General features: G+C 41.5%; 2 protein-coding genes across 2 annotated transcripts in view; one reads left to right on the top strand and one right to left on the bottom strand.

The window, feature by feature from the left end:
• LOC132459063 (uncharacterized) overlaps nt 1–13334 on the bottom strand; it is an 84942-nt gene that overhangs the window by 50505 nt on the left and 21103 nt on the right. The gene's annotated exons all lie outside the window — the stretch shown is intronic.
• LOC132458756 (protein phosphatase Slingshot homolog 1-like) lies at nt 48–11877 on the top strand. Its single transcript, XM_060053051.1, has 4 exons — nt 48–143; nt 553–715; nt 9521–9558; nt 11061–11877. The coding sequence occupies exons 2-4, from the start codon at nt 635–637 to the stop codon at nt 11212–11214; spliced, it is 273 nt and encodes a 90-aa protein (XP_059909034.1). The 5' UTR covers nt 48–143; nt 553–634; the 3' UTR covers nt 11215–11877.

Raw genomic sequence — 13334 nt, 5'->3', positions numbered from 1 at the left:
CATATTTTTACTGTGCCCTTTTATAAGCATTAAGGTAATATCGTTCAACTAGGGTTAGGGCTAGGGCTAATACCAATTCTGAAAGTTATATTATAGTAGGGTCAGCACGATGTGTAATACTTTGTTGGGAGTTCCTTTATCAGGTATATTTTCCTTATACAGCTCTATATAATGCCTTTAACTCAACAAATGCTGTGACACTTTTTTGATAGCAAAAATAGAAGCAACTAGCAATGTGTAATTCTTTAACTATTTTTAAATCATAGACGAGAATAACCCACAACAAATTCCAGCCCTAATCCAAAGCGGAAACTCAATAATGATTGTAATATATGTGCATCGCAATAACACGTAAGCGCTAGCTTACTACATTCTTATTGTTTGCTGTCTTGAGTGCGATTTGGCCCTGGAAACGCTTCTTTCTCATAGATAATTTGATTTAAAATGTGTGGATTGTGTGACCCCTGGGACTAAGTGAACGTATAATGGAGTGGACGCTGCCAGCTCCTTTGAGGCATTTATGTGACTCCGAATAACGTTGTCCATCATTAGGTTAATTTAGTCAGCGGCACCATCAGCACATCATCAGCCCAGGCCGTCAGCTGGTGCATGTCCAGACTCGCAGCCTTCAGCCATGGCACTGGTGACCCTGCAGCGGTCCCCGACTCCCAGTGCAGCATCCACAGCCAGCACCGCGACCACCACCGCGGGGGAGGTCAGTCTGCTAGTAGTGAGATGAGAAGGTTTGGTCGTTCAAAGGAAAGCTGAGCTTATAATAGTGGTACTTGTGGGCCTGCTGTGTGAAGCTAGGCTATCTTATTTCTTTAATGCTAGGGGGGTTCATTTAGCTTTCATTGTTCGGGGTGAGCATAATAATGATGAACACCACACCATATAACGGATGAAAGTTAGTAACATAGTGTTGGTCAGAGGGAGTATTTATGGCTTACTTGCTTATTTGGTTTATGGTTGGTCTAAGAGGAGTAGCCAGCGCAGGTTAGCGAGACCTTTAGCTGCTATGGCTAGCTAATGATGGTCTGATTGTTGACATAGTGCCCAATGTACTGCAGGGGACTCTCTAAATCGACGCCACTTCGACCTGGGCGGGACTTTACGTCCTACGTCACTCGCTATGGGTTTGCATGTGTGCGCGTTTGCATGTGTCCGTTTGATCTGTGCACGTGCACGAACTCCCTTGCACTACAGATTACGAGCGTCAGTGTCGTACGCGATGGAGGGTGGGTGACATTCCTACAGTCTGTGATGATAGGCTATATATTTGTATATTTTACAAATGACTTACTATTACTAGCGATTAACATGACGAAACAACACGAACTAAGCTAACATTAGACTATAGCCATACCAGATAACGCCATACCAGCTAACCCTAACTATTTCTATTAAACTCTGAACCATTTTGCAACAGGCAACTGTGTGTTGGTGCGTCTTATTGCTTCCCACGTCTGCGTCTGCATCTTTCCCACTCCTGGCTAATAGTTTCAGCTTTTGTACTGTATATCAGAAATGATCACCCAGTACCACACTGCTGACTTGTTGATGTTTTGTGAGCACTGACGCATTTCTGTATCTTAAGAGTCCTACTGGAGTCATCAAAACTTTGGACTTTGTTATTGTAAGAAATATTGTGTTACAAAAACACTTTGTGTCTTACCCTTAGCGTTACCCTAACCTTAACCCCAGTAACATTTCTTCATCATAAACTACAAGTTACGCAAAATGGCATACAAACATCCAGTCCAATATTAAAGAAAAAAGCTAGCTTCATTAAGGAATCGAACCCCTTATCCCCGCGTTAATGAGTTGTTCTCTGACCACTACCCATCAGGTCTTAGTACATGCGATTCAAGAGTTAACCACTTGACAATCTTTAAACTTCGGTTGCCTAGAAATTGTAAAGACAGTGATGTGTGCACATTGTGCGAGTATCCGGCACTCGCGATGTGTGTGCAGTCCAAAATGAAAGAAAAAACCTTGCATCACTAGGGAATCGAACCCCCAATCATCAGTTGGTCGTTGGTAACTGTAAACAAAGAGATCGCATTTTGTTTAAAGTGTAATTCCGGCGCAAATTGAACCCAGGATCTTTGTTTTGGCATTAAAACCCATCAAATAAGCCTCCCAGATACCTTTTTCATTGAAAATCGAGTATTATAGTTTGCCGGGCGCAATGTTTGGCGTCCATGTTGTTGACTTGGGGCATAGTGTTTCGCATTTTTGAACCACTAAATAGCACCAAACCTCTGCAGTAGCATGACTAGGGTCCCTACACATAAAACGAAGCACAAACAACTTAGTTTGCAAACCCGGAGTTTATTTAAAAAGAAAGTTTAACAAGCATTACCGGGAGGTCCGTGTTTACAGGAAGTCCACACAAGTCGATTGCCGAATGCGCCGGAGTTCAGTTCAAGGAGGAAAGTTTTGGAATTTATAATTTATATAATATATATTTATAAATAATATATAGCAAGTGTTGACACGTAAATTAAAGGAATTGCATATGTAAGTTAGTTACAAAATAATTGTTCGCTACAATCAAGCATGGCACGTTGTTGACGGAAGACGCACTGCACACGTGATTGACGCATAGAGTGAAGGACAGCTCAAGCACCGGAGAAGACGACCGGTGCATATTTGTGTAAAAACGGTACAAGACCATACAACAAACAATAAAACAAACGTTGCAAGGAGAAGTCCATTATCAGCTTCCACTGATAGATTACCATTTTATTAACCAAATGGTAAGGTAGTATTGGGGGGCAATGCTGTCTTGGCAATGTGCATTCCTGGCTTTAGCCAATGCAATGGAGTTCTCCTTGCAACGTTTGTTTTATTGTTTGTTGTATGGTCTTGTACCTTTTTTACACAAATATGACCGCAATTGTTAAACGTTCTGATGACTTTATTCTACCCGGTTGACGCAGAAAACGATTGACGTGGTCCGTAAATTCCCACCACAAATCCTTATACACAATAAATCGAGGTTAACCTACCTGGACAACTCACAAGATCATCTTTCACTTCCTCGAATGAAGTTAGGGCTTATAACTTTGTTTCTTGACGCAAACACGAACCATCTCTCTCTTGACTTCAAGCTGTGTATGGGTCGTCTTCTCCGGTGCTTGAGCTGTCCTCTTCACTCTATGCGTCAATCACGTGTGCAGTGCGTCTTCCGTCAACAACGTGCCATGCTTGATTGTAGCGAACAATTATTTTGTAACTGTAACTTACATATGCAATTCCTTTAATTTACGTGTCAACACTTGCTATATATTATTTATAAATATATATTATATAAATTCCAAAACTTTCCTCCTTGAACTGAACTCCGGCGCATTCGGCAATCGACTTGTGTGGACTTCCTGTAAACACGGACCTCCCGGTAATGCTTGTTAAACTGTCTTTTTAAATAAACTCCGGGTTTGCAAACTAAGTTGTTTGTGCTTCGTTTTATGTGTAGGGACCCTAGTCATGCTACTGCAGAGGTTTGGTGCTATTTAGTGGTTCAAAAATGCGGATTTAGAAGCGAAACACTATGCCCCAAGTCAACAACATGGACGCCAAACATTGCGCCCGCCGGCAAACTATAATACTCGATTTTCAATGAAAAAGGTATCTGGGAGGCTTATTTGATGGGTTTTAATGCCAAAACAAAGATCCTGGGTTCAATTTGCGCCGGAATTACACTTTAACTGCTAACTAACAAACGGGTTTATGCGTTCACTGAACAAAGATTTATGGAAATAAAAGACCACTTTTCCATCAGAAAAATCATCAGAACCGTTATTACCAACCCATAGACACTAAAGCCAAAACCTTTCTCACATGCACACCCATCGCGAGTGACGGCTATGCGCACACATGCACACCCATAGCGAGTGACGTAGGACGTAAAGTCCCGCCCAGGTCGAAGTGGCGACGATTTAGAGAGTCCCTGTACTGCAGTGGTTAGACTATTGATGGTCTGATTGGTGACATAGTGCCAATGTAATGCATTGGTTAGTCTATTAATGGCCTGATTGTAACATTGTGCACAGTGTACTGCAGTTGTTAGTGTATGTATGATCTGATGGGTGACAGTGTTTGATTGGTGTAGCAAACCGTTGATTCATCATGCACACTCGTTAATGCTGCACTCCACTACTGTTGCAGATCACAGTGCTATCACACTTGTTCAACTGTAATTTTAGGTATAATGTGATGGAATATGCATTTCAGTTCATTTTGAAATTGCACTTATTGGGAATGAAGTAGCTAGGTTATAATATCTAAATGATTGATGAACATAGAAAATATTACTTTCGACTCTCTTGATGGAAAGGTGTGAAATTCCAGACTGTTAAATAGTATTGTGGAGGGGGGAAAACTAGGTTATTCTCATGTTTTAAGTTGGCATTAGTGTTTTTTTGCCCAGGGGGATGATCGATTATGTACTTCTTTGCTCCAACTATTATTAACCTTAATTTTAAACTGCAGGGATTGTGTCAGTCAGATATTGCGTGGGGTCTTACTCTGTACCAGTAGAAGGCGCTAGGGGCCCACTTATCCAATATACACAAGTTACACTTGTTCAATAACAATAGGTAACCCATCTCCCCAGCCCCCCACTCTCATCAACTATGACACAGTAGAAACAGTTGACAGCTTTAAATACCTTGGACTCACTCTGGACAATAAACTCAATTTCGACCAGCACACAACGGACATTCAAAAAAGGAGCCACCAAAGACTGTATGCCATCCGCAAACTCAAAGGACTCTATGTTGCCCCCCATCTCCTCCTTCTGTTATATCAAAGTATTGTCCAACCCATTCTGCTCTACTGTTCCACCTGCTTCTGTAACATGCTTACTGTCAAAAACCGGGCGAAACTTACACGTGTCACAAATATAGCTGCCAAATTAATTGGTCTCCCCACACCCACACTGTCAGAGCTCAATATAAAGGCCATCTCGCGCATTGCATCCGCAATAGCACAGGACAACACACACCCTCTCAACTGCCATTTCACTATCATGCCCTCTGCACGCAGGTATAGGTCCCTGTTGTGCAGGAGGGCTCGCTACGGCAAAAGCCTGGTGCCTGCAGCCATAACAGCACTCAATAAAAGGCCAAGATAAATCACCCCCAGTACTACTCTGTGTAGATGTTTATGCAGATCTGTGTAGATGTTTATTTGTTTCTGTTTATTGTCTGTCGGCGTGCGGCCCACATATGTAATGTACTGTGACGTGAAGAAAAATTTCCCCTTGGGGACAATATAATCTAAAGTCTAAAGTCTAATAAAGCTTTTATTATTACAGAGTAGGGCCCGACCGATATTGATTTCTGAGTGCCGATGCCGATTATTTTCAGAGAAAAAATACGATTACGATTTAATCGGGCGATTAAAAACAAAACAAAAAAAAGCCTATAAAACATAGTTTTTGATACCTTAAATATACTTTAAACACTTTTGACGAATATGTGAATTGAATGCAGAACCTTGAGTGTTTTAGAATACATTTACAGTCAAAAATGAGTGTAATGTAAAATGTAAAATAAATAACTAACTCCCAATGTGCTGCGCTCGTGAGCAGTGACTAACACGTGCGTGCTGAGCTGTATGGTCTCACCGTTAGAGTCTACAGTATAACAAATTAACATGGCCTGGGACCTAAAGAAAAACAGGCACAACATGCTCAAACAACGTGTCTTGTGTACATTGGTGAGGTGAGCGCGCAGCTGCCTGAGCGAGCGTGCTTTCATGTTGTACGGTAAAATTCAATCTCCTCTTTTTTACTCCAGCTAAAGTTGTTAGTTAACAAGGCGAGTAGGAGCGCAATCTGCAGCGCAATAACATTTCTAAAAAATAAAAAAAATAAAAAATAAAAATCAGTTGTAATCGGCGTCTTTTTGGCAGATGTTGATTATTTTCAAAAAGGCTATAATCGGCCGATTAAATCGGCAGGCCGATGAATCGGTTGGGCCCTATTACAGAGTGGTAAAGCCTGGTAAAGGTGAATGGTTAGGCCTGTTTATTTTTCAATGTATTCGAGTTTGGATGCTTCTGTTGAGCCCTATTTTTCATGCTGTAAAACAAGTAGTTTGGCACTGCACGTACATTTTCTGTCAACATGATGAAGCGTTTGTGTGCTCTCAACAATACTGGACAATGGCACATTTTAAACAAATAAGCCTTCACACAGACTCCCAGTACAGCGTTTAATGCACTGCAGAATTAACGAAATCAGCGCGTGTATACGAGTGGCAATATTCAGAGAGCTCCTCATATTCCAAAAGCTCCTCATAGAACTTGTAAATCACTACTCTAAAGACCGTATGATAAATGCAACATTGCATATTATGAATCTATTATGCTATTTTAATCATTAGCCCACCTTCAGTGGGCTAATCCAAAAGTCCGGACTCGCGGACAGACTTTTCTGCGCAATCTCGCGAAATTAGTAAGGCCTCAGGGCTGTCCTAATGTTGAATTTCAAAGGGCATGAGGGTTTGAGTCTACCCTTACCGAGCCCTTTCCGTGAGTCTGCATTAGTGCAGAGTTAACCTAAGGGAATTACCCACAGTTCAAAGGATTGGTACGTTTACCGCGGAGACCATAGGGATATTAGGAAGGTAAACGACAACAAACAAATTATTTATAATTAAGAAAGTTGTAAATATTGAAAAATATGTTCAATGAGCAGCCGTCTCCTCTGCCTTGGCTGTTTGGAAAGCAACAAACATAAAATGAAAATTCCCAAACCGGCAACCGGCAAGTGTCAGCAACATCTTTGACGTTGCAAAGGTAACATGTTCTCTCGTGAAGTGCTGTCACAATCCCATTTTTATTGTTACAATTTTTTCTATCCGAGCCCTTGTGGACTCACACACTCACTCACTTAAGTTAATTAGCACCTCCAGATCAATTAAGTCTGTGACTCCTTAGTCCTTAGTCATCAGGGCTCACTTTGGGATTGGCCCATAGAAACCTAAAGAAAATCGTACGTTAACACGTTAACAATCTGTTTTGGAGTTGTTTCAAGATGTTCGTTATTTTACCAATCAGCCAAGTCAAATTGAAATACAACAATGCCGCTGAGAGGCACTTAAGAGTGAATTTCCTAATTTCCTAAGTGTTTTTATTTTATTTAAATTATAGTCCTCTGGGTATATGCACAGGGGTAAGAAACTGTACAATTTTCTTCAAAGCAAGGATTGAGGGTTTGTATTCACAAGAAATATTGGTTCTAAACAGCTATTGACTTTTCATTATACTGGAGCCTGTCCTTGAATTAATTTGCCTATGGAAGCAATCCAGCAGTGCATCTTCCGTCCACCGGGGGGGCAACATTGTGGCTTATAGCTGATAGAGTTCTGTACAGTCCTCTGGTATATGAAGCATTTAAAAACTGCTTAGTCATTGGACTGTCTTAAAGGTTGGGTACGCGATTTGCGAAACGCCAGCAGATTTTGAAAATACACAACTCAAATGGTCCTACCCCCTCTCCTTCAACGCTGACTCTGACTCCACCCATTCCAAGTACCTGGACGCGCAATCATGCACGAGCGCGAACAGAGATGCGCGAGAGCGAGCCAGGCTAGCGTAGGTTTTCGTTTAACAACATGGCACTACATTCAGCTGTAAATTGCACCCAGTACCGCGGGAAGTAGGGGTTTTGGGGGTGCTGCAACACCCCCTGTCCGAGGCCCTGTCTTATCACAGAAAACGATCATTTCTAAAAACTCCGGCCAAAGTGGAGATTTCTGAAAACGCCGGTTATGTGTTGTCGTATCAACGGGGAGAAACGGGATTTTAGGTTCTGAAGCGTCACATTATGCACCAGGAAATGCTTAACGTCATGTGAGCGTCCGCTGTACCGTATTGGTCCGAATATAAACACAAACCCCATTGTAATACGACCTATATTTGGAAAAAAGATTTGAAGACCAGATCTTGATTTCATGAATAAATAAATTGTATTAATTGAAATAATATACGAAAATAAAAAGGCATAGAATAAAACACTGCATTGCCACTAAACAGTAGTGCAAATAGGCCGTACTGATGTGTAGCCTACACCAAAGACTTCCTGACACTCCTCTGCCCCGCTGTGTTCGCTCTGGCTGTGGTCGCTCCGAACTGTTTCGGCCCGTGGCAAAGCGAGTCATCCTCGCTGCTGTCCATGGCATGTTGAGACGCAGCATTTATTTAATGCTCATATGTCCTAGTGCTGAAAAAAGGTTATATGAAAAAGTGTGAGGGTAGCGGTGGTGCGCTAAACTTGTTCTGTGAGCAGCTGGATGTGAACCATGGTGTGAAGGAAGTGAACACAACGATCGATTTTCAACTGTGCGCGCATGCACTGGTGTAATTGAGCTGCGCTGCTATATATCTTTTTTTATCAATGTGACGAGTTGCGAGTCTAGTGCAGGCCGGGTTTTTTTTCCCAGCACCCCCTGCTGAGAATACGTTCTCGCGGCTATGGTTGCACCAGATGTTATAAACATTAAACGGTCACATAAATCATTACTATTTTTAGAAAATGTATGTTTGTTTCATATAATTGTATTGGAAGTCCTGGTTTTCACTAGGGTTGCCGCGGTGTGGACATTTTCACACCGAGTAATACACTCGTCTCAACACCGGTATTACCGAGTATAAACGGTATAAACTTTGAAACTAGGTCAACCGCCACACAAGCATCGGTTTTTAGACCCTTCTCGTCCTTCAGTTGCCGCAAACGTTCAAAAGCAGCGCCTAGGATTATTCTTGATTTCAGTTTTTCTCTTTCAACGTTTTTATTATCAATTACTCTCTGAAAAAGAGTTTTCCTTCTCTTTGCTGGTGGTGGTGGTGGTGGTGGTGGGGATGGTGGCGTCTTGTCTGCCATGGAAATTGTCTTCTACTGCTAGGTCCAAATGTGGATTAACTAGTTCCAGTAGATACCGCAGGATAACAACAAACAGGAGCTTGCTCTGGGTCACGAGCTCTGGGTCACGAGTAGCCTACTGCACGAAGGGGTCGCGCGCGGGGCGCGGGGGAGGGGGGGAGGGGGAGTGCAGTACGACCGTTTGATTGACGTACTTACTGTCCAATGAAACTCGGTGGCAATGGATATGATTGGCTGGAGTTTTTCGAGCCCTGCACGTTCCACAGATGATTGACAAGTTTAATTTTCATGTCAGTACTTCTAACTCAGTGGCTGTAAGCGGGTTATGATAAGGATTTCAAGTAATTTTGCAAAAATGGCCAAAAAAGCAAATCACCTATGCAACCTTTAAACTTATTTTGTCTGCAATTTATTATTTTACTTTATGTATTTTAAATAAAACAATGGCGTCCCAATTATAATGACTACTAAGAGAAGGCTTTGTGCTCTTATACTCTAAAAAAATATTTCTATATATGAACATTATATTTGGTAAAAATATATAATCAACCTTTTATAAATAGTAATGGATTTTTATCAATTTATAATCAGAATAAATGATTATCAATATCTTTTGTTTTTCAGGATTTTGGGAGTGATGATGAACGAAGGTTAAATCAGAGGTAAGTCTATCCTATTATACAAGACTCGCAGAAGCATGGAACATCTTCTTTCCAAAGTGATAGATGTTGCTGTTTCAAAGACAGGAAGAAGAGATTCAACACAGGGATGCAGGGACGACTTCTAAAGCAGATCAGTAATAAAGTTGTTTTTTATTTTTTTAGAATGTTATGCCTGTCTGCTTGAAATGAAAAACACTATCATAAATTAATGGTTTATGATTTGAGACCCCATAAAAAAAAAACATAAAACATAAAAAAAACATCCATAATGTCAGCATAACATTTACAATGCAAATGTTGAATTGCTGCATAATATAGACGAAATTAGTTAAAGCAAATTAATCAATGATTTGCAATCACTAAAGTGGGAAAAACTCAATTAAAACATGAAAACACAAGGTTTTAAACACAAAATGTGAAGATATCTAAGCAGCAATGTCTTTAAGCGATTTAAAACCTAAGAAATAATTATCTGCGTTTAAAATAATCAGTGAATAGTAGACAGCACAACCTGCTGGTCCTGGTTAGAGCTTGCCTAGTAAGAGGGGTTAGTGCCTGTCTAAACACCCTGCAGGAGGCAGTGGCCCTCTGCCAACAATGACCTCAGCTTATCGCCTCGCTGCACAGCAGAACAGAGCAGGAGCAAGAGGTTTGATCCCTTTTACCCCCAAGTAGGCTTAGGTAGAAGGAATTGAAACAAACCGTAGCGCAATTGTTGACTCCAATCACTGACACAAATTGTGTTTTTTTTAACCCTGATGCTTCACTTCCGTCAGACCGTCATAGCTACTGATCTTAAATTGTAAAATGGCCGTCCTGGTATTTTTTACAACGTATCCTCTTCATGGCATTCAATGTTATACGAGCAGACCAGGTTCTAGGCCTCTACCCTGTCTTCATGGACACACTAGAGGGGCTTATTAGCGACTGATAGAAAAGCACAACTCGGCGCTAGCTACGCAGTTCAGTTGCTGTGAGATAAGTGTTGCATCTCAGCCTGCAGGCGGAGCTACCTGGGCTCATTCGTCAGGCTCAGCCCTGACGAATCAGAGAGCACCTTAACTGCTGCGATCAAAACAAACTCCAACTGACACTGACATGGACCATTTGAATTGCAACCAATCATGTTAGATGTTGCCACCAGGAACAACCTGCCATAGGGACGTTTTTTGTCTACTACGGATGTAATTCACAAGTGTGTGTGTGTGTACGAACTTTAATGTGACCCGAGTTGTTGTAGGACAAAGGTTACAGCTACAGTGAATCCCAATATGGAGAGAACATTGATTTGCTTGTTTCAGCATAGTAGTGGAAAAGTGATATACTATGCATTGTTCATTGCTAATGCTTAGCAAACCTATCTGAGTCTGACCATCATGTTGTGCCACAGCCTACAGCTGTACGTCTTGCATGGTTTTGCCACGCGGTCCTTGCCCTGGTCCTTGCCCTGGTCCTTGCCCTGGTCCTTACCCTGGTCCAAACCCTCCTTTTTTGTCCTCCAGCCTCAGCGAGAGTTTCTTCATGGTGAAGGGAGCTGCTCTCTTCCTGCAGCAGGGCACCAGCCCCCAGGGCCAGCACGCACAGGCCCACCACCAGCACGCAGGTCAGGTCTTTCCAATCCCTAGGCACGGCTGCTGCTGCGAGGCCGGGGTCTGAACCATCACAACCCCCACTCCAGTAAATGTGGATGTCATGACAAGTCCTTTATTCAGACTGTTAAAAGTCATGCATGTCAACCGACAATTGGTGGATGTAGGTAGAAATGGGGAAGAGTTCGAAATTATTATCAATATATCTTCGATTGTTTTGCTTGTCAGGTTTCATTTGATACTTATGTAGATGTATTGTCAGTTCAACCCATGAATACGAAAATGAACACGGTATGTTAGTTACTATAGGAACATATGCTCAGAATCAAACCTGGTCGGAGCAGGTTTTGCGCAGGTTAAGTTTTGAACATAACCCGGTTTTGGGTATTTAAACCCACGTTCATCGCAGATTTCATGTGTTCAATGCAATCCACCAGGAGTGATTAATAAGACCACGGCTCGACATCTTTACATATCCGGATGACTTTACGCTGGAGAGAAATAGATTCTCGAGCAAATCATTAATATATTTAAATAGCCTTCTCCAGCCTTACATAGCCAACACTACCAATCGAGGACCTGACCTCAGTTCACTCCAGACTATTTGCGTAGACCTTAGTTTTTTGCAAATTGTAGTTTTATCTGTAAAGTTGGAGATGCTGAGCACATCTCAGTCCTTTCAGATGACCCATCCACGCCCGGATCAAGATCTTCATCGGCCCTTCTATCATACAATAGGGCATTGACTTTTGCCCAAAAATCATATTCGAAGTTTGTTTGTTTATTAATATTAATATTCGAATATATTTGAATATTTATTAATAATATTTTGACCATTAAATGCCTTCAGTAAGACCTGGGCTGAATCCCAATACTTAGTACATACTATTTCTGTTCAGTGTCTACTGAACAGAAGCGTTCTACGCATAGCTGAAAACCGTACTACACTGTCAAGTGTAGTACGGTCTACAGCTATGCGTAGAACGCTTCCGAACACCGCCGAAACTCCACCGGATGTTTGGAGATGACGTATCTCCCCTCAGATGCCGGCAAAACTACCTTGATAAGTTACCTGTTTTCCGTCTTGTCATCGTTGCTATAAAATTAAAAATGTCTCTTTTTACTTAATGACTTACTTTACTTTTTTACTCTTTTTAATGACTATTTTTTTCGCCGCTTTCTACAACGTCTTTCTAAGCCGCTGTTGGTAGTGTCGGGTCAGCCATCACTTCTTCGTTCGTTACCAGACTCCGGTTGCTTTGTGGGATAGCGTAGTGACCTACCGTTGTATACTGTGGCGGTAGTACCAATGGGTAGTACGCATTCTTTAACGTTTTCCGTACTACACAATGCGTACTGAGCATTCGGACGCGCTATATTTGTGGCGTACTACAAAATGCATACTATAAGTGAGTATTCGGATTCAGCCCTGGATTGGGTTTTGCGAGGTTTGTTTACCGGCGTTGCTATGGTTACCGGTCTTGCGTGTTCCAACGGTTTATTGGGTTTCTGATAAATCTAATCATAAGTCTAATCAATACTTCATTCACTGCCTCTTCCGTGGTCATTACAATATTATGAATAGACTGCGTCGGGTTCTCCGACGTCTCTCCCTCTTGGCCTGCCCATAACAGGTTCGAATATTAAGGGCTGCCTAATATTCGTTCGAATTTTGATTTATTTTTTGATATTCGAATTATATTCGAATTACGAAGTTCGAAGTCAATGCCCTATCATACAAAGAGCAATATTGGCGTTGGAGTACTATGCCGAAACGCGCTTACAACAGAGAGTATAAAATAGTCCTAACAGACTTGCATCCACTGGAGAATGTTCGATCGTAGCCGGCGGCTCCATTACAAGCACTAATCCATCTTGATCTGCAAAGTTGATGAATTGTCACCTTTTAGGTTTTCTATCCAGTTACCAAAAAAAAACATTTGGAACATTTGCGTTGTGGCACGCACACGGTTTGCATGTGTTACTTCGAAGACAAACAAAATCTAAAATACAAGAAAAACGTTTTTACGATTTGCATAAAAAAAAAAGAGCTTATTTAAATACAGGAGGGACAAATATGGTCTGACAATTTAAATGCTGGACTGACAAAATATACCAATACTATGGTGGGAAAATACCATTTTGTATGTTTTTATACTTCGTTTTTACTTGATCCGCTGACCGCTT

The sequence above is a fragment of the Gadus macrocephalus genome, chromosome 6, assembly GCF_031168955.1.
Source record: "Gadus macrocephalus chromosome 6, ASM3116895v1".
Classification (NCBI taxonomy): domain Eukaryota; kingdom Metazoa; phylum Chordata; class Actinopteri; order Gadiformes; family Gadidae; genus Gadus; species Gadus macrocephalus.
Note: the sequence above shows the minus strand (reverse complement) of the source record. Positions and strands in the feature narration are given on the sequence as shown.

Bases quoted from the DNA above. Each gene is read 5' to 3' on its own strand.
- LOC132458756 (XM_060053051.1), top strand. From the start codon at position 635: ATGGCACTGGTGACCCTGCAGCGGTCCCCGACTCCCAGTGCAGCATCC. The intron at 716-9,520 runs GTCAGTCTGCTA...TTTGTTTTTCAG, and splicing joins CGACCACCACCGCGGGGGAG to GATTTTGGGAGTGATGATGA. The intron at 9,559-11,060 runs GTAAGTCTATCC...TTTGTCCTCCAG, and splicing joins GAACGAAGGTTAAATCAGAG to CCTCAGCGAGAGTTTCTTCA.